Here is a 21,603-nt window from a genome sequence, read left to right on the forward strand (position 1 = left end):
GCCAACCCTTCAGGGGCTGGTGTGGGGTGAGCAACCCATCACAGAGGGACTTATGTATGAGGTTAAATGCTGTCCTGAATTAGGGCCTGGAAGCATGTGTGGGCTGGCGAGCTGGAGATGTGTGGGCAGAGAGACGCTTGTTCCCCGTGAAAAAGAGAAATATACTCCTTCCTTTTATCCCTGTGCTTGCCACCCCTCTGGAGCACACAAACCCGCCCCAGCTGGGGGGAGCTGGGCACGGCAGGGGCTTGCTTGCAAGGGGCGATTTTCGTAGCTTTCTCTCTCTGAGCAATGCTGCCCCAGTGTAGGAGGCCCCTAGGCTCTCTCTGTCGAAGCCAGGCTAGTGATGTGGTGCCCATTTGAAATAGAAAGCCAGGCAACTCCTCTCCTCTGCACCAAGGGGAGGGGAGCGAGTCAGCCCCAAGGAAGAGCTCATCGTTAGATACTCTGGAAGGGCACAGTTACATGAGCTGAACGGGACCAGGGAGAGGTTCTCCCAGCAAAGGTCAAAGCCAATTTGATTTTGTGGAAAGACCCCTCCCTGACCCCACAGTGCAGGCCCCCTGACTGGGAAAGGCATCAGGGGAATGCTACAGAATATCCATTCATCCCCCATAACCCAAACTTGCCCCAGCAGTATTTCCTATTATGTCTCCATAACCTAATCTGACCGCCCCCCAGGGCACCCAGATTAATATCTGGGAAAGCACATGGACTCAATCACCCAATTACAAGGAGGAAAGGTTTAGCCTGTCTAAACAGCATAAAATGTGACGTAGCCTCCTTGCAAGAACCAGATCTTCCTCCACAGCAAGCTGAACAAACTGGGGAGGGGCCACAGGGGAGCGGGGGATCTCTCCTACTCCCGTATCATGTGAAATGTGACAGAGGAACAGCTATTTTAATTGGCAAGTGCCTCTAACTCTCCATACTCGATACCCCCTTCCCCGAAACAAAAAGTGATGTAAAGGGCAGAAGCAGGGCACTGCCTGGAGCCATGGGTCACCGAGGGGGTAGCACATTGTCTTGGTATATGGGGGGAGAAGAAAGATTTTGTGTTCTGCGTTTGGGCAGATGCAGCACACAGGCACAGCTCAGGAGGAGCAGGGGCAAAGGGGACTTTAAGCCAGCTTTGCAACAACCAGATCCTGTCTGTCCAGGGGCCAGAGCAGCCCCTGGTGTACATTAGAGCAGCCCCAAGCCCAGGAGAGCTGTAACACTTAGCACTATGGCTACCCTCCTTCCTGCCTCTGGCTTTGCCCCCAGCATGTCTCCCATGCTGGAGGCTCAGAGGTCAGCCAGTGTATGGCAGCTCGAGGCAATTTTTGTGCCAAGGGAATTCTTCACCAGGTTGGGGCAGCCCCTTTATAGCCTCTGTACGCAGCCAGAGCAGTGGACAGGGGCCAGGTACTTTCCTTTTTGATGCATTCGTTCCCCATCACTGGAAATAACCCAAGACACAGGCATGCCCAGCAGCCTTGCAGCAGACTCTAAAGCAAGGATACGAGGATAACCTTAGTACCAAAGATCCACCGACTTCAGCATCATTCCCCCAGCAGTGGTTAAGACCAGATGCTTCCAAGGAACATGTACAAGCCTCGCCATGGCCTCAGTCCAGCAAAGCAGTTTAGCACGTGCATACCATCAAGCCAATGAGTAGCACGGTGGACTCCAGAGGAACTACTCATGTGTTTAAAGTTATTTATATGCTTGAGTTCTTTGCTGGATCGGGGCCATATGCACCTAACTGTGCTCTAAGGGCTGGATTTTCTGAAGAGCTCAGGGCCATTTCCAACCGCTCAGTGGGGTCAGATTTTCACCGGAGCCAAGATCCCAACATGCACCTAATGAACTTAGCACTTTCGAAACTGTGGGCACATCTCTGGGTGCCTAAATGGGAGGTGAGCTAATTTGAAAATCTGGGCCCCCGGTGGTTTCCAACCATATCATTTTACTGTCTAGGACAGTGTCTTTCCATAAAGACTCCTCCATAAAGGGTTTTATATAGATGACTACTGACCTGCATTCATATGCTACCATCACTCAGTCCAAATTCCAGGAGCAGCCTTCACTCTAGACCAGTGGTTCCCAAACTTGTTCTGCCGCTTGTGAAGGGAAAGCTGCTGGAAGCGGCGCGGGCTGAGGGACATATTGGCCTGGAGCAGTGAACCGCGGCCACTGGGAGCCGCGATCAGCCGAACCTGCGGACGCAGCAGGTAAACAAACCGGCCCGGCCCGCCAGGGGCTTTCCCTGCACAAGCGGTGGAACAAGTTTGGGAACCACTGCTCTAGACGACTCTGGGCCCTGACTACTCCAGACCTTTATTCTAGGGGATGGTTTTATAAACCTGGACAAAATACCACGTGTGGCCTCATTAACCTCCATTGTAGTAAGTTCAGAGTTGTTTTAGCTAGGAGGGAACATCCTACAGCTGCCGTTTTACCCACTATCCTTGTCTTCATTAAGAGCCAGTGTGGTTTGAACAGACAATACAAAGCCTTCAATTAACATTATACCTTAAAGTGGATGACATACCCCTGTCTCTGTCCCATTCAGCACACGCTTCAGTTCCCTATTTCAGAAGCTTATTGATGGATTCTCCTACTTCTCAAACTACAGAACCATTTGGGAGGACTGGAGGCGATGCCCTAATCCCAGTTCTGTCCCAACGGCCTTCCTACAAGATAATGAACTGGAACTGCCCCATGGAAACATGATTCAATGAAATATTGAGGCACATGGTTCAACACTGGCCAAGAATCTCCTCTTCCTTCTTGCTTTCCAGGATTCAAAAATGACATTGGTAGGTGGAAACAACTACAGCTATCCCTGTGGGAGAAAATCAGTGCTCTCCGAATGAATGCAACGCCCAGAATTAACTACTTGCTAGGTATTATTTCATAACACCTCCCAGTAAGCTTCTTCCAAAAATTTGACCTTTTCTACAAAGACTTCCCTCTCCTTGTTTTTTTTGTTTGCTTTTTTTACACAAGCCAACAGCTAAGTGGGTTAGTGCTCAGGAAAGGGGCCTGGGGAACTGAAGTCTTCTATTTCTCCATGCAATGGATACGACAGAGGCAGCAGCTGTGCTAACTTACATGCACTAACCTGAGCCTGGACGGACTCACTTTGTATGGGAGATGGGTAGTCCAGGTTCCACTCAGTTCTTGGCCTCTCTGCTGACACTATCTACAAGGGTGCCAGTCAGTGCTCACTGGGATGGTGTTTTATGTCATGTGCAACCTACCAACTAGTAAGCGGCCGGAGGTCTAGTTCATGTAAGCCACGAGAAGCTAGCAGATGGTAACATAACATTTGCTCAGTACTGATCTGAGGTAGAAGGCTCGATATTCCAACACCAATTCCCCAGAGCTACCCAGTCTTCCTCTACCCCATTGATGTTCAAAGACTTCCTAAGAGCGGTCATGACACCCAGACTCTCCATGAAACAGTTACATATAACTCCCGGACTATGAAGTCTAAACCTCCTAGACATCAGATTTTATCACCTACGGTAGTCTGCTCTGAGACAAGCCCTCCAATAGCATCATGATAAGGAAGACAAGCAGAACCGTGGTGCACCATACAAACAACCCCCTTAAAACCAATAAAGCCCAAGAGTATTTTCTTCCATTCCTAACCAGAAAAAAAAGACCCCAGCCTATTGGCCAAAAACAGCCAGAAGACCGAGCTTCACACAGCTGTGATTACAGGCAACGACTATAAAAAAGATCGTACCTAAATTAATAATCGTTAGCTCTTTGAGAGAAATATAGATATAGATAAAGCCAGAGATCTCAAAGCACTTTACAAGGGAGGTTGGAATCATTACTCTCATGCCACAGATGGGGAAACTAAGGCACAGAGGAACGCTGGTTGCTCAGCACTTTCAGAAACTCTGATCTAGTACGGAGCTAGGAACCTAACGTCAGGCAATCTGGGCAATAGGGACAACCTCTAACCCCTTTGTGACCTTCACTGCGTTCACTCTGGCTATATCTTTATTCCTTTACGTCCATAAACAGATGTTCATATAATACCAGTTGCACAGCATTCACACAGAAGATGTTTTGCTGGAAAATGAGCGTCACCATATTTATATTTACATGGCCAAGCAGTGACGATGTTTTAAAATGATTCACAATGAGCACAATAAAACTGCGGTAAATGCGATTAAAATAAGATCCTCTCAAAATCGCAACTGAAAATGTACCTTGTGAACCGACCAAAAAGGAAGCTTTCCATGTCCAGCATGAAGGCAAACACCTTTCTTTACAAGAACCGGGATTTTTCAATGAACGCCCCCTTGTAGGACATGGCATTCTACAGGAGAGATGGAATTTTAAGGCTCCAATACTGTACTTTCTGCCAAAAGTTGGTGACACAACTGGGACCTCACGCTCCTCAAATAATCCTGACTGGTCCTGGTCTACTGCCCAACATGCCGCCTTCAATCTACGAGCCAAGTTCTTCTCCTACTCCCGCGGGCACAACCTGGCAGATGTCAGCTGGGCTGGGTCAGCACAAAAGAAGGCTGGATTGACCCTGTGCAAACTCTTAAGATCTGAGAACTGGCCTGAGGGTTCTATTCCGAGCTCTGTCACTGACTTGCTGCGTGACCTTAAACAAGTCCCGTCCCTCCCTCTGCTTCCCCCCGCCCTTAACTCTGTTTTGTCTATTTGGGTTGCAAGTTCTTCAGGGCAGAGGCTGTCTCTTACTATGCTGAGTGCAATGCCTAGCACAACGGAGCCCCAGTCTGAACTGGGACCTCTAAGTGTTACCTTAATAAAATAATAATAGGGACCTATGAGGTCGAATGCAGAAGAGGGCACTTTCCAATGTGCACAGCAGGACTGCCACAGTAAGGCAAAACCAGGTGTAAACTTCACCTGATGCTCTGGAATTCCTCCCAGCTACCAAGGCAGGCTCGTCATACACACACACACGCACAAAAAGATCCAGTGCAAAGGGACTTGGAGTCTTCACTGCACGTGCTAAGGAATATCCCCTTCGCAGCAATCCTGTGTCAGCACAACCGTGCCCGCACCCATCCACTGAGAATCCCAGCCTGCAGGCTCGATGGCACAAGAGCCCTCACAGTCACCTAACCGTGTTACGGCAAAAGAATCCAGCTACAAGCCTGTCCTCTAACAGGAGAACAAAGGGTCACCGGAGGACAGAAGCAGCAGGTAAATTTAGAACAAATCCGATCGATCGATCCATTGAGAGCCTGCAGCCAGCCTGGTTTTAGTACAAAATCGCTACATAAAGCCCACGTTTAATTTTTTTTTTTGCATAAAAAGCTGGTCCTTCCTCCATTTACCTGCTCCTGGGGACCAGCTCAATGCAGCTGAAGATAACACACACTGTGCACACTGGAGCCAGAGAAGCTGGGAGGGGCAGGGTGAGGGTGGCATGAGCCAGCAGAGCTGGGAAGACACCAATAGCAGTGCATGCAGCACTCTCTCTTGCGGTGGTGGAGCTGCTTCTCAGCCTTCCTCCCCAGGAGGAATTTAGTTTGATCCAGCCTGCGCTTCCCTTGAGACTCCTGCTCACCACCCTCCAGCATCGGATGTGGCTTTAAACCACAATCCAGCTGCTTTGTTTCAAAATACTTTAAATGTCTCCTAAATGCAGGGGATTGCACCTGATGTATCACAAGTCCCCAGGGGAAGGACCCCAGATGCTCCTCCCACCTGTTAGCTCCTCCCCACATCATCACCGCTTGGGCTTTTTCTAGTTATAGGACCAGTTAAGGGCCTCGGCCAGGGTTTGAGTTGGGGCAGATCAGGGGTGAACTGAGCCCTCTACGTGGGCACCAGCTTTTTATGCCAAATAAAAAAAACCATGACTATTGCTAAGGGCCTGTGTGACGCCAGCAGACCAGGTGCCCGCTCATGCCAAGGTCCCTACGCCTCAACTGAACGCTGACAAATGCATATCGGGAAACCGGTCTGGCTCACCTGTATATTAGAATTGTTAAAACAGGTATTAGGTTTATGAAAATGTGTTTGGTGTTTAGACTTTATGAAATGCTTGTGAGTTGCTTGCCTGCACTAATCTCATTTACAAAATCTCTATCCCATGGCATAAAGTAATATTTAAGAGTTTGCTCTGTAAATGTAAAAGTGATTGCTCTGAAACTGTAAACCCCCACGGTCTCGGAGAAGCATTCCTAAATGTGAATTGCTAGTTTACCACAGGAGGTGTTATCTTCTGCCCAACAAAAGGCAGCCCATAGACACCAGGCAAACCATTGTGGAACATCAGAGGACAAAAGTGTGTGTTAATTTTTTGGACTTTAAGAAGGCAAGATTAAAGCAGATAAATACACACACGCAAATGAATTCCAGCCTTAGGTTCCACAAAGTTATACAGGCTGCTGTAATATGCAAGTGCTGTATGTCCTATAGGACTAACCCAGGCTAAGCAGCTGGGGATCCCTTGCTTATGCTTAGAAACCTTTCCCTCCTAAAGTCCAAGCAGCATAGAGATAGTTTCTTCTTGTCAGGGATTTTTATTCCCTTCCCCCCAGAGTTCAGGCTGATGGGACGAGCCCACATGCACATCTTCTCTTCATGACTTGGGGGGGGGGAAGAAATCAATTGACAAGTCTCCACCTGTAAAATAGGGATAATACTTCCCTACCTCCCAGGTGCTGAGGATTGATTTATGAATGTCTGTAAAGTGCTTTGAGCTCTTCCCATGGCACATAAAAGCATAAGAACGGCCATACTGGGTCAGACCAATGGTCCATCTAGCCTAGTATCCTGTCTCTAACAGTGGCCAATGCCAGGTGTTTCAGAGGGAATGAACAGAACAGGGCAATTTTGAGTGATTCATCCCTGTCATCCAGGCCCAGCTTCTGGGAGTTGGAGGTTTGGGGACAACCAGAGCATGGGATTGCGTCCCTGCCCATTTTGGCTAACAGTCATTGATGGAGCTATCCTCCATGAACTTATCAAATTCTTTTTTGAACCTCATTATACTTTTGGCCTTCACAATGTCCTCTGGCAATGAGTTCTACAAGTTGACTGTGCATTGTATGAAGAAGTACATCCTTATGAGTGTTTTAAACCTGCTGCCTATTAATTTCACCAGGTGACCCTTAGTTCTTGTGTTATGCAAAGGGATAAATAACACTTCTCTAGTCACATTCTCCACAAAATTCATGATTCTAGAGACCTCTTTCATATCCCCCATTGGTTGTCTCTTTTCTAAGCTGAACTGTCCCCATCTTTTTAACCTCTCCTCCTATGGAGCTACAGAAGTGCAAGGCATCATTACCCATCTTAGATGAGTGCATGTGCATCAGACTCCTCTCATCACCCCTTCGCTGATGTCCGGGGACTCCACCCGTGACGACTGCAGGAGGGCTATTAAGCTTCACTGGGGGATGATCATTGTGCAAAAGGGAAGCTCTTTTCTGGAGAGGCCCCATTTATTCTGCCTTCTCTTGACAGAGTGTCCTCTGGATCCACATGAGCCTGACAGGAGGTTTGTGCCATTCGGCTTTGGCACGCTGCCCACAATTCAATCTGCTCCTGTTCCTTTTACTGACACTGACAAACCCTCTCTCCTGCCTCCAGAGATGAGGTCATTTATAATTTAAAGGGGGGGGGACGACAGCGAGAGAGAAATAAGACAGTGTAAGCGCCCTCAGCCTCTATTTACTCAGTGCCTCAAGGACAAGCTTTATCGGACTTACTGGAACCTGGGTGATTTGTAATGAGTAAATTAGATCACAGAACACAGCACCCAAATTTCTGAGCTCGACTGAGGCACCGGAGGGGGTGTGTGTGTCATAGGTCAAACTTAACCCAATCACAGAGTCAAGAGCTGGAGAGACAGTGGATTCAGACTGTTCCAGGACAGGGGGATCTCCACCTAGCTTCCAGAAAGGGGACTGTCCCTAGTGTTATATTGCCAAGAGGTGATGATCTAGAAGTAGGAGATTCCTGCTTATGTTCTGCTGGGCTTGTGCTCCAGGACATGGGGATATGTCTACACTGTCATAAAACACCCACAGCTAGCTCACGTCAGCTGGCTCAGCTCGTGGGGCTTTAAATTTGCAGTGTAGATGTTCTCGAACTCACTGCAGTTTTATAGCCCCGCAGCCCGAGTCCCGCGGACCCAGGTCAGCTGAGACGGGCCAGCCAAGGGTGTTTTATTGCAGTGTAGACATACATGTAGTCATAGCAGAAAACTGCTGTGAGGAGGCCAAGGGAGGCCTGGCAAATGCTGAAAGGGAGAGGCTGTTGCCAGCAGGAGGTCTCTGCTCTTTGTTAGCTGGGAGCTACTCCCAGCAAGGAAAGCTCCCAGAGCTGGTTTCCTGTTTGTCATTGGCACAACACTGCTGTGAGGAAGCTCACACAGCTGGATACTATCTGGCAAGCGTAGGGGACATTGCTGTGCGGAAGCTCCTGCTGGGGGAATGTTCATTATCCTTGGCAGGACACTCTTTGATGGATGTTCCCATGGTGGGAGTCCCAGATGGCAAATGCTGGGCACTGCTGTGAGGGTGCTCAGAGGTGATGGCAGGAACCAAAACCAAACTGCCCAGGAAGGTCGGATGTGAAAGAATGCCCTCCAGCACCCAGTAACACAACAACAACCCCCATCCCGCCAACGCACAGCAACACAACACACACGCCCACCAGCACCCAGTAACACAACAACAACCTCCATGCCGCCTACACACAGCAACACAACACACACGCCCACCAGCACCCAGTAACGCAACAACCACCCCCATCCCGCCAACACACAGCAACACAACACACACGCCCACCAGCACCCAGTAACGCAACAACAACCCCCATCCCGCCAACGCACAGCAACACAACACACACGCCCACCTGCACCCAGTAAAGCAACAACAACCCCCACACCTGCCAGAACATAGTAACACAACACCCATGCCTGCCAGCACAGGCACACAACCCTCACATCCGCCAATGCACAGTAACACAACATCCATGCCCATCAGCACAGCAACACAACAACCCCAACACACAGCAACACAACCCCCACACCCACCAGCACAGTAACACAACAACCCTTATGCCTGCTCACAGCAACACAACGCACACGCACACCAGCACACAGTAATGCAACAACAACCCCTACGCCCACCTACGTACAGCAACACAACCCCCATGTCTGCCAAAGCACAAGAACACAACACCCATGCCCGCCAACGCACAGCAACACGACAGTGACCCTCCACAATCCAACACAACAGCCACAGAACAGCAACCCCCATTATCTGGCCTCCAGTGTGAGTGTTATAAACAGTGTCAGGCTGCCCTGCAGTGCCCAAGGACGTGAGCACCAGCCTCAGGGTAGACTACTCAAAATCAGGGCACAAACCCCAAATTGGCTGTGAGTTCTGCATTTAGATTTCACCAACCAAGTATCAAGTGTAAACTCCTCAAGTGCTATAACAGCCTTAATATGGAGTTACAGACAGTCCCCTTGCGTCCACCGATCTGTCTTGCCACCCAGGTGAGCCTACCTTTGGGACAGATGGTCCCTTACACCAAGTATCACGGCAATATTCAGATTACTCCCAGTCCCAAAGAACCAGTCACTTCTTCACGTCAATTGCACCAGAGACTCCATACTAAAAACAACGCTTGTGGCCAATCCAATAATAAATTAATTACAATTTTTTTAACTAAGAAAAAGAAACAAGCGTTATCTACAAGGTTAAAGCAGGTAAACATACACAGACAAACAAGTTACAGTCTTAGGTTTCAAAAAGGAATAGAAGCTTCTATGATAAGCAAGCTCTAGATATCCTTTAGGGCTAACCCAGGCTAAACATAGGGATCTTTTGCTTATCCCTAGTAATCTTTGCCCCCGAGGGTACAAGTAGCATGAAAATACAGTTCCTCCTCCCATCCACCAGCACTAGGGTCATTTATAAATCCAAGCCACCCCACTGGTGTCCTGTCCCTACATCTCTGAACTGTGGTTGGAGGAGTGAGGAGAACCTTCTTCATGGTGAAATTGAGCCCTGTGGGGAGGACCTGCAAAAGACCTAAGCACCCATGTCTGCCCTAGATTGAGGGCTTAGGTGGGACTTAGCTGGTACATGGACCTGCACTGACCCCTGTACACGAGGGCAATTGCACCATTCACCCCTTCTTAGATCGTAAACTTGGGGGGGGGGGAGGAAATGCTGTTCCCATGTGCTTGACCACTGTCTAGTGTAAACAGTGCCTTGATTCAGACTGAGGTGTCCAGAGACTACCACAATGCACATAGAATCATAGAACTGGAAGGGACCTCAAGAGGTCATCTAGTCCAGTCCCCTGCACTCATGGCAGGACTAAGTATTATCTAGACCATCCCTGACCGGCGTTGGTCTACCCTGCTCTCAAAAATCCCCAATGATGGAGATTCCAAAACCTTCCTAGCCAATTTATTCCAGTGCTTAACCACCCTGACAAGAAGTTTTTCCTTACGTCCAACCGAAACCTCCCTCGCTGCAATTTAAGCCCATTGCTTCTTGTCCCATCCTCAGAGGTTAAGAAGAACAATTTTCCTCCCTCCTCCTTGTAACAGTCTTTTATGTACTTGAAAACTGTTATTATGTCCCCTCTCAGTCTTCTCTTTTCCAGACTAAGCAAACCCAGTTTTTTTTCAATCTTCCCTCATAGCTCATGTTTTCTAGACCTTTAATCATTTTTGTTGCTCTTCTCTGGATTTTCCTGAAATGTGGCACTCAGAACTGGACACAATAGTCCAGTCGTGGCCTAATTTATAGTACATAGTATACAGGGATTAGGAGGAAGGATGGTCTTGTATTGGTTAGGGTTTTTTATTCCTTTCTCCCCTTCTGCTTCAAGTTGCAAACTCAGCTGATGGTGGGAATTCCCTTGCAAGTCTCATCTTCAAGGGGCGTGAGGGGTAAACAACAAAATCTTTGGTCCCTTTTAATGTTCCACTCTAGACCGCCTGATGTTGACGGGCCTTCCTTGTCGGGCTGGACACCACACCTTGTGTCGGAGACCAGCATTTCACACTAGATAATGTTTCTCTTCTGTCGGGTGTTGTACGCGGTTACAGAGGCTTACAATGCAAAAACGCTCAAATATTACCTTAAAATATGGGATACAGAGGTTCTGAGTGAGATGAATGCATGCGGGAAATCACAAGCATTCCGTACAGTCTAAACACTAAACACATTCTTATCATTCTAATGCCTGCTTTAACAATACTAACACACAGGTGAGCCAGCCTGGTTCCAGCGACACATTTGTCAGTGTTGAGTGGAGACCTGGGGATCCTCGCGTGAGCTGGCTCCTGGTCTGCCAGCATCACAAGTACATTTCGTTATTTTATTTTTAAACCCTTAACTAATGTGGCTATTTTTATGTGAAGCCCTAAAAATCCACCCAAATGTCCTCCCCCGATGAGGTAAACAGGAGATGGGATTAGTGACATTACATGTAATCATCCTCTATTCCTAAACAGGGGCTGCTTAACAAGGAGGCTTTTCTTCTCCCTGACCCATGTGTCACGCAGGGAGCCTGCAGCCAAAGGTTTGTTCCTTTCTCCTCCTCTGAGGGGATCACAATGCTGAAGTCTCCTTCTTCCAGGGGCTGGAGTTACTTGGCATGGAGGTGTGTAATGCACTGATGCTAACTGCCACAGAGCTCTGAAAGCCTCAGCACTGAACAGCCTGTTGGCAAAGGAGACAACTCACGAGAACTAACAGCTGGGACAGCAGCTACGGGGACGGAAGCCCACAGTCACAGACAGGCTGACATGGGCAGCAGTTTCATGGAGCAGGAGAGGCTGATTTCGAGGGGAGGTGCATGAACTATCAAGCACGTACAAAGCCCTGTAGTGGGACAGTGGTTTCAGCCGCAGGAAGGGGTGGGGAGGGGGTTAAAAGGACTCACCCACTCACACCAATTTAAAAAGAATCCAAAAGTTGCCAACTGTCACTATCTTTTTGTTCTGTGTTTTGTACAGCGCCTGGCACAATGGGCCCTGGTCTACGACTGGAGCTCCTCGGTGCGACTGCGATACAAATAACAATACGAAGGTAGGGAACAGCTCTAACTGTGTGGGAGAGGTCAGGGTTCCCCCGCATAAGAGGGGGTTATTTGTGGTTCTTCGGATTGGGATGGGATATCACGTGGGCATTTAGAGTCAGGCATCTCACTCCCTAGGCTGCCACAGTGCCCAAGCCTGATCTGGAAGATGGACACGGGATCTGGCGAGTCCATTCACCCAGATTAAAAACAAGCGCCCGAGAAAAGGAGTCGGGAGGTAGATCTACAACCGCAAAAACGGGCAATGGCAGCGACCCTCAGAGTCCGGGTCAACTGACTCGGGTTCATGGGGCTCACGCTACAAGTCTAAAAATAGCAGAGTAGATGTTCGGGCTGGGGTCCAGGCTGCAAGATCCTCCTCCTTCACAGGCTGGAGAGCCCCGAATGTCTGCTCTATTCTTAGCCCCACACCACGAACCCAAGTCACTTGACCTGGGCTCCGAGACTAGCTGCTGTTGTTTTTTTTTTTTTTGGATGTGTGGACATACCCTGGATGGCTCAGAATTGTCAGTGGGCACTGGAGCCTTTCACCGAGCTTGCTGGATTGAACAGGAGTGACTGTCAGATACTCCTTGTATCCTGGAGAGAGATACAAGAGATGTGGGACTGAAGACTGTTACCATCCTCTGGCTGTTTGTGGCCTACACGAGATGGGAAAGGAGGCCCCTTGGTTAGCACTGAATCGGCCTGGAGACTGAATGTCTCTCATCCATTGCAGGAGTTGCCCTGTTTGGGATAAGTGGCAGGGATCTCACCGCTGCCCGTGCCGCACCTGTTGTGTAGAGAATCAGAGGGCTCACATCACTCTCCAGGGCAGCCAGCCTGATCCCGTCCACCAGCACTAGGGCCATTCACAAAGCCAAGCCACCCCACTGGTCTCCTGTCCCTACATCTCTGAACTGTGGTTGGGGGAGTGAGGAGAACCTTTGTCATGGTGAAATTCAGCCCTGTGGAGAGGACCTGCAAAAGGCCTAAGCACCTACGTCTGCCCTAGATTGAGGGCTTAGGTGGGCCTGCACTGGCCCCTGTGCATGGGGGCAATTTCACCATTAACCCCTTCTTAGACTGTAAACTTTGGGGGGGGGGAGGAATGCTGTTCCCATGTGCTTGCCCAATGTCTAGTATAAATAGGGCGCTGATCCTGACTGAGGTACTATCACGATGTACATCATATACAGGGATTGGGAAGAAGGATGGTCTCATCCTAGACTGAAACGCTGGAGCGTCTGGTTCTGTCACAGGCTGCTGTGGGACCTGGGGTATGTCACTATGCATGGGATCTTCAAAAGCAGCTCAGGGTAGACCACATCTAACGGCACAGGAACCGATGGGGGTACACCTGGCCTTGAATATATTGAGGCTGGAGATCAGAAGGGGGGATCTAACCATCAGAGAAGTGAGGCTCTGGAACAGCCTCCCATCAGGAGTAGGAGCCTATCTACCTTTAAAATGGAGCGTGATACATTTCTGAACAGGATTACATGACAGGATTGTCTGCAATTACAGGGATTTGACTAGATTTGAGGATTCAAGAGGCTCCAGTCCCCCATTCCTGCATCCCTATGTTCCATGGACTTTCCATGAGAGCTGGGCATGGCGATCCCAGCTGTAATCTCTCAGAACCTCAGTTCTCCAAAGGGAGACAACAGTCCTTCCTTTCCAGCCATCCTTTGTCTGCCTTGCCTAGTTAGACTGCAAGGCATTTGGGGCAGGGACTGTCCCTCATTATGTACAGCACCTGGCACAATGAGACCCCCATCTCAGTTGGGGCCTCTATGAACTACTGTAATAACAATGAACAATAATAATCTGTCTGAAACGGATGGGGATTCGGACTGAAGTGGAACCAGAATAAAGAAATGAAAAGCACGTAGCATGGGGTTCTTGCTGCTCCACTCTTCTTCCCCCTTCGGAGGTTCTTAACTTTACACTCCTTCCTCCAGAGGAGTTTTGAAGTCACAGAAAACATTTTCCAAACCTAATATTAGTTCCAGATGTTCACAGACATTTTGGTTTGTACCTCACTCTGTAAAACACATTTTCTCTCTCTTTTTTCTTAAGTGCAGAGCCTGCTTTGTCTATGACATAATCTGCTCGCAGCCCCGCCAGTGCGCGCGCTCACACGCGCGCTCCCGCCTTTCGAGCGGCTCATGTTCGAACAAAGAGCATCACTCATCTACCAAGCTGTCACGCACATGGAGTTGTGAGTAATTGCCACAAACTTTAATCAACAGTTCGGGATGCGATTGCTCCGTCTTCTTTTCTGGCTGCTGAGCGGAGAGCCGCTCTCTCCCCGCTGCACGGTGTTGAAAGTATGGTTTGCTTCGCACACAAATTCACCTCGGGAACAGTCCTGGTAACATCAGAGGTTTTGAGGGCTGTGTTTTTCTAAGCACCAGTAATAAGCCTTTAAAAATGTTTATAGCCAGGGAGTTGGGTAGGCAGGTATTCCCCGAGAGGCCTTCATTTCTCTCACCCCCGCCCCCTAGCACCTCTGTCCTGCACACCGAGACAAGGAGAGAGCGGGGCTGGCTCCTGACCCTGCTCCTGGATGAAGAAGAGGATAAAATTATTTTTGGCTCAGGGAAAGGGCTTCTTCCACTTGCCAGCAGAATAGGAGGCCAAGGGTTTTGTCGAGATTAGACGCTGGAGCCTTTGGGAGACAGGCAGAGGGCCAGATGCCATACAGGAGCAAATCCTGCCATGTAGCCAAAGGGTGGGTTGGCACAGTGCTAGCAGAGGGCATTGCCAGGAATCACAATATTAGGAGGTTATAACTCTAATTTTTCTTTAAAAAATACGGATTATCTTCCCACTCTTAAAGCCTGGAGATCTCAGGAATAAACTCCAGCAGCATCAAGAGCATAGCTGTTTTCGGGTGGTATGGCTGTGCTGCTCAAATAACCCTGCTGTCTCTCCGGGGGAAGGGGGCATGGCCAGCCGCCCTATTGACAGCAGCAGAAGTGTGGAAAACCTCAACTTGCCCAAAAACAGAGGCACAGATTTTCCAGGGGGCTCCTGTTTTTAGGTTTTTGCTATTGATTTGATGCGAAAGTCACTCAGAGACTGGTGATGGGCAGCAGTATGAGAAAGCAAGAGAAAGAGAAAGATACTCAACTGGAGGCACCCAGGGGCTCATTCTCCGAGTAGCTGAGCACCCACACGTCCAAATGAAGACAACGGGAGCTGCGGATGTTCAGCACCTTGGGAAAATCAGGCCCCTTGGTGTCTCCAGTTGGACACCCAAAAATCAAGGCATCTAACATTAGGAGCTCCACAGGCGTGGATAGAAGTTGACAAAGAAGGAGGGAACATTTGGATACAAATAACTGAGAGAAGAGAGAACTTTGGGTTTGTTTGTTTTTAAATGTCTGTTTGTTGTTTTGGTTTTTTTGTGTGTTCAGAATTAGCACAAAGCCCAGGAGAAGAGCGAGGGGCATGCGGCTCTCGGGAGTGATTTTCTTCGCATGTCAAACACATGGCAAAAAAGAAAAGAAAAGAATCATACTAATGTGTATTTCCTCCTGCAGCTGTCACACGGCGATCCAGCCACATCAAAGAAGAAACCCCGTGTTTCCCTCGTCTGGCCTCACCTAACAAATGCGTGAGCAATCTGGAATCCCCATCCAAACCACAGCGCTTCCTTTAGCGGGTTGCTTTCCTCTTCCATTACTGGACGGTGCCCCTCCAAGGCAAAGAACAAACCTGCCGTGCCTGGAAACTGGAACCGTAACCCAGGCACTGCAGCGGCACCGGGTAGCTTTGGAAATGGAAGTCAGTGACAGGGAGGGAGGGAAACTTACTTTGAGACAGGGACTGAGGTGTAAACAAATGAGGGGCACCAATTCTGACTGCCCGCAGTGGAGGCCCCTTCAAGTGATCGGTGGCCTCGGAAGGATGCGCTGATCTTTCCTTTGACAACGAAACCCTAGCCTCTGTAGCACACAGGCTTAGTAATGGGGGCCGTATAAACACCTGAGAGAGAAATCTGACAGGAAGAACAGATGGGACCCAAATTCCCTGCTGGTATAATTTGGTGCAGCTTCCTTGGTTGCACCAGTTTACACCAGAAGAGAATTTGGCCCATAGGTGCTCAGAAAGTTACAGAATGAATAAACCCACAAAAATCCACCCACCACTAATAGCCAAATTCTGTTCTCGCCTGCGTGAATCTGGCTTGCCCCTGTTGAGCCGAGAGATAGAATTAATAAAAATATATGGAGATATACCTATCTCATAGAGCTGGAAGGGACCCTGAAAGGTCATCGAGTCCAGCACCCTGCCTTCACTAGCAGGACCAAGTACTGATTTTGCCCCAGATCCCTAAGTGGCCCCCTCAAGGATTGAGCTCACAACCCTGGGTTTAGCAGGCCAAGGCTCAAACCACTGAGCTATCCCCAATTGGGTCTGAATGATCATGGTGAGATAGCATCTCTGACAGAATCATCACACGTTCAGAATCTCAGGTTCCCATGACTCGTCCTCCATGAGTCATGATCAGGAGTCTTCTGCCCACTGCCCGTCAGAGGCACTTTAACTACCCCCACCCCTGTGGTGTGCGTGCAGCACCCTGCCCTGCACTGAAAAGCGGCTTGGCCAGCTCCCGCTGAGTCTGCAACAACAGGAAAGGCTTTCTGAAGAGGAGCCTCTGCTAGTCACGAGTCTGCGGCTTGGCACACACACACCTCTGTCCTACCCATTTGCATACAAAGGTGTGTCAAAGTGACTGTGACTGGAGCGAGGTGTGACATGGTCACAAGAGTATCCGGAGGACCCTGAGCCTGTGCCAAAGAGAAAACAGTAGTGAGGGAACTGTCTCAGAACCAGCTGGCCTCTAGCGGTCTACGCTCACCAGCACAGATGCTGTGGGCCTCGTGGAGAGGCTCAATCTGTCTGGTAGCACTTCAGAGAGACGCCCCTCAGTCGGGCCCGTTCCTCGTGCTTCTGCAGAGCATGGTCTAGTAATACATACAGTGGTGGGCCTAGCCCCTGCTAGCGCTGACTTGCGTAGCCTCTAGGAGGCGCTCAGACAGCACGGCAACGAGCATGGGATGGGTAGGCAGATAGCACCAGGAAAAACAAATGTAAACAACCCCGCCCACATGTAAACCCCCTGGCCCGTGAGATTTGCAACACAATGTTCCAAAGAAAGAACCTGCAATGTAGAGAGAGAAAAACTCACATGCACCGTGACTTGTAGCTTCATGGTTAAATGAACTCCAAATCCTCCATTAATTGCAAGAGAAGGAACTGAGTTTTGCCTGGTTTTCTCACTGAGCAGAGCTAGAGCAGCAGCTTTCAACACCTTTGGTGATATGTTTTAGAACACATCACTTTTAATTACTCATCCAGACCCATCAACAAGTTTCCACCTTGACCTGCAGGCCCCTGAATCATGCTCTGAGTCTCAGCCAAAACATTCACGAGCCTCAGGGGACTGGGTCCAAGTTCTGTGTTTATAGCTGAACTCCAAAACCAGGTGGGTTTCAGGTGCTGTTAGAGAAGCTTTGCACAGCTCTAGCTGACGGTCTCTCAGTTTTGTACGTTGCCCAGTTGCTACCATGGTGGGTACTTTCAAAATGCAAATCACTTCTTTGTAGTTACCCAACACTTTTCTCTAATTTTTCCAAGTAACAGAATCTACAGAGACCTTCAGAAGCCACTCCCAGTGCAGGAGGTTTGACACTACACTCCAGACGGTGTCTGTGCTACGTACCCTTCTGTACAAAGCCAACAAAATCCCGAGGACGGAGCTCGGACCCATCTGCAGTCAGGGATCTCGGGCACAGAATTAGTTAACATTGCTGTGGAATTCCGGAGCTGCCGCCCCTTGTCCTCACCTACCTGTGTAGAGGTCAGTGTCCGTGTATTCATCAACCTTCTTGTGCTGAAGGACGTAATCGGAGACCTTTGTCCCGATCGCAGGCTGGACATCCAGCCACTCCAGAGAGACCACGGTGCTGGAGGGCTCTACGCTGGGGGATAAGCGCAACCTGGGCAGGGCACAAACAAGGCAGAACTGCTGGAGATCAGCTTGCACTCTGAGGAAAGCCAGCCTGTTAAAGCAGCTTCTGAACATATGCCTATGGGCTCCCTCACACATTCAGACACACGCACATGAACACAAGAAACAAGGGGACAGTAGTGAAGGGAGGGAGGAAAAAACAAAAAAGGAAACTTTCAGCCAGGTGGAATCAGATCCTGCTGTATGCTGTTCCCTCCTCCACCTGTTCCCTGAAGAGCCTTGGCCTTGTGACTTCTTCTGAATCAGCATCTCTGGGCTATGCATGATTGAGGGTGGCCCAACTCATCCCACTTGAAGGGCTCTCCCTCTTCTCAGTTAACACCCTCATAACTACATCCCTGCCATCTCAGATCAGCTCAGTGACCCTATGGAGAACGGATGTCCAGCCACATGGGAGAGTGAAAGAGGAGAGCGAGAAGGTCAAACTTCCCTCCGTGTATCTCCATGTAACTCCGCTGAAGTCAATGGATGGGGTATAAGTGAAGAGAGAATCTAGCCCAGGTTGTGCCTGAATGGGAGTAAAGGACTGCAAGAATGCGCACGCCCAAGAGTGTGTACGGGTGTGTGTTTGTGAGTGAGTCTGAGCATCAGGAGCGCCGCCAGCTTTTTTGCCGCCCGAGGCGGCGGAAGGTCCCGCCCCCGAAATGCCACCCCCGACAGAGGTGGCAGAAGGTCCTGCCCCCGAAATGCCACCGCCGACAGAGGTGGCAGAAGGTCCTGCCCCCGAAATGCCACCGCCGACTGGGGTGGCCAAAGATTCGGCCGCCGCAGTCGCCGCCCCCCAAATGTTAGTGCCCTAGGCGACTGCCTAAGTCGCCTAATGGGTTGTGCCAGCCCTGCTGAGCATGTGTGTGAGCAAAAGAACGAGAGGGATGAATAGGTACAACGTGTGAGTTAGAGAGTGTGTGTGTGAGAGAGAGAACGGGAGTGAATGTGTGAGGTGAGAGAGGGAGTCTAATTCTTCATGCTGTGTGCCTTGGATCATAGAATCGTAGGACTGGAAGGGACCTTGAGAAGTCATCTAGTTCAGTCCCTTGCACTCATGGCAGGACTAAGTATTATACCATCATCATCACTGACACCAGTGCAAAGGAGAGCGTGAAATGCCACCGGATCAGAATCACGCCAACTTTGCACCCCCGTAGGACTGTAGTCGGTGACAACACAAGGTGCAGGGCTATTAACAACTGGGCTCTGAGAGTACAAGTGTGTTTGCTGAGCTCAGGATGGGAAATCGATGCCGTCTGAGGATACTCGCTTACTAAAACTATGTTCTCTTCCTAGTGGAAAGCTGGAGCCAGTCTCTCTTCCTGCTGTCTCAGCTAATTCCCCATCAGCTTGCTCCTGATTTGTTCTCGCTCTGACAAGCCACAATGAATTGCACTGTAATTCCATTTCTTTCGCCGTTTTAAATCCCATTCTACAAGCCGTGCTAATAAGGTGATGAAAAACAACAAAGAAACCTCCCAGGGCCACAGCCAGCCTCAGGATATCTGAAAGGCCTCAGTCACACAGCAAAATGCACCGGACTGGGGACCTGGGTTTGAATGCAGGAGCCAGGGGGCACCTGTGGGCAAAACTGTAACCCCACACAGCGAACCAGAAGGGGACGGAGTATGTGCTGACCACACCACAACATAGAAGCCATTCACCAAGAGATACATACACAGGCTGAGGGAGAGGACTGCAGTTTGGGAGTCCATTCTCGTCGAAGGCATTGAGGTCACATCTGCACCAATCCTCGATAACGTCTCCTTTCCCTGAGCACCAGTACGAGCTCATCAGGGCTCCCCTGAAGGCCTAGAAAGTTTTATTAAAAAGAAACAAACATGTAAACGCTTAAAGCTCAGGGAAATCAGCTAGTCCTTACCCTGCCCCTATTACCAACTGCAATGTCACTAGATCTGGAAAGGATGAAGGAGGGGCTCATGGATGCGATGGGACTCAGGAGCCCTGGGTTTAATTCCCAGCTCTGCCACCAACTTCCTGTGTGTCCTTGGGAAAGTCATTTAATCTCTCTGTGCTTCAGTTCCCCCATCGGTACAAGGGGGGTAATGATTTTGTCTTGATTGTTTAGACCGTCCGCTTCTCCCAGCAGGGCCTGTCTCTCTTTATGTGTCTGTACAGTGCCGACCTCAAAGGGAGTCTTTTGAGATGTAAAAGGGCCCATGTGGTCCCCCGGGACTTTATTGCAGAAGGACAGGGATAAACCCAATTCCAACAAATCTGGGCTCCCTTAACGCTACCTGAAATTTCAGCAGGATGTACTACTGTTCTTTACTTCCATCTTTTAATTTCCCTTATGCTCCACCCCAGAATTGACTGCATTTCAGAGGTGAGTCAAGTGACTCTTGAATAAAAAGCACCCAGGGGCCATCATGCATGCTGACCTCACACACTCCTGACTCATATGAGCAGTCCAACTCACCACTGAAGTGAGTGGTGCTACTTGCTTGAGTAAGGATTACTCACAAGAGTAAGGATTGCAGGACTAGGTACCCTAGTCGGTACAAACAGAAGAGTTTGTAAAAGCACTTTAGGGGGTGCATCTGATGGAAATTATTAATACCTCTGCACAGTCATTAGCATGACAAGAACGCCTCACTGCAGTTCCTACTGCCTCAGAGGACTGATACTACAATATGAGCCCCAGGAGCAAAGATGATCCTCATGGATCAGACTGCAGGATCGGCCCTAGATTAGTAAAGGTGAAATCATTTAAAAAAAAATCTAACTTTCCTTTGAATCTATGCCTGATGATTGTTTACTTTTTGCTGTTCACTCAGCTTAGGACAGAAAGACAAAGCGGGTCAGTTTCACTGCCGGGTTCTCATGCACTAGCCCCAGGCTGTTGGAGCGGAGTTGCTAATACCACAGAGGAATGCTTAAAACAAACCCAGCACCCTGGTCTAGTGGTTCAGATCTGTGACTGGGTCTCAGGAAACATGGGTTGGAGAGCCAGGAGTCCCTCCCACCTGCTGTGTAACCTTAAATTGCTTCACCTCTGTTGCCCCTCCCATCCTTTGTCGGTCTTGTCTACTTAGACCGTTAGCTCTTTGGAGCAGGGGCTGTCTCCCACTATGTGAACGTACAGCACCTAGCACCCTTGCGCTCCAACCTCAGTTGAGGTCTCTAAGAGATACTACAATAATGAAACCCTGACTTCACTGTAATTATTTTTTAAAATCTACTTCTATTAGCTTTTGCAACTCCTTTTCCAGTGTATTAGAAGCCCTACATTTTGGCCCCCAAACTACTGAGGAGGGTCCTCTATATATCTAACAGCCCTGCTGGCTTTCCCACACCAGCCAGATCTTATTTGACAAAACCCCAGTACTTAAAGCAGCACTATTTCACCCCCTTCAAATCTCTGAGAGTGCCAGACCGCAGTTGTCTGGCCCACATGATACGACTAATTTTAAGGGTTACACCTTAAAGATTGAAATCACCCCTTGGGGAGGACAGGGATGGCTTCAGCAGATTTGGTATTTAACACAACACTGTAG

At 49.3% G+C, this 21,603-nt stretch overlaps 1 protein-coding gene across 1 annotated transcript in view; it reads right to left on the reverse strand.

The window, feature by feature from the left end:
• ASTN2 (astrotactin 2) overlaps positions 1 to 21,603 on the reverse strand; it is a 572,108-nt gene that overhangs the window by 137,553 nt on the left and 412,952 nt on the right. Inside the window, exons 18-19 of the mRNA XM_026657253.1 lie at positions 19,764 to 19,897; positions 17,917 to 18,065 (exon numbers count right to left, since the gene is read on the reverse strand). Coding sequence (XP_026513038.1) covers positions 17,917 to 18,065; positions 19,764 to 19,897 — 283 coding nt within the window. The remainder of the gene's footprint in view (positions 1 to 17,916; positions 18,066 to 19,763; positions 19,898 to 21,603) is intronic.

Source organism: Terrapene carolina, unplaced genomic scaffold, assembly GCF_002925995.2.
Source record: "Terrapene carolina triunguis isolate 2854851 unplaced genomic scaffold, T_m_triunguis-2.0 Scaffold238, whole genome shotgun sequence".
Taxonomy (NCBI): domain Eukaryota; kingdom Metazoa; phylum Chordata; order Testudines; family Emydidae; genus Terrapene; species Terrapene triunguis.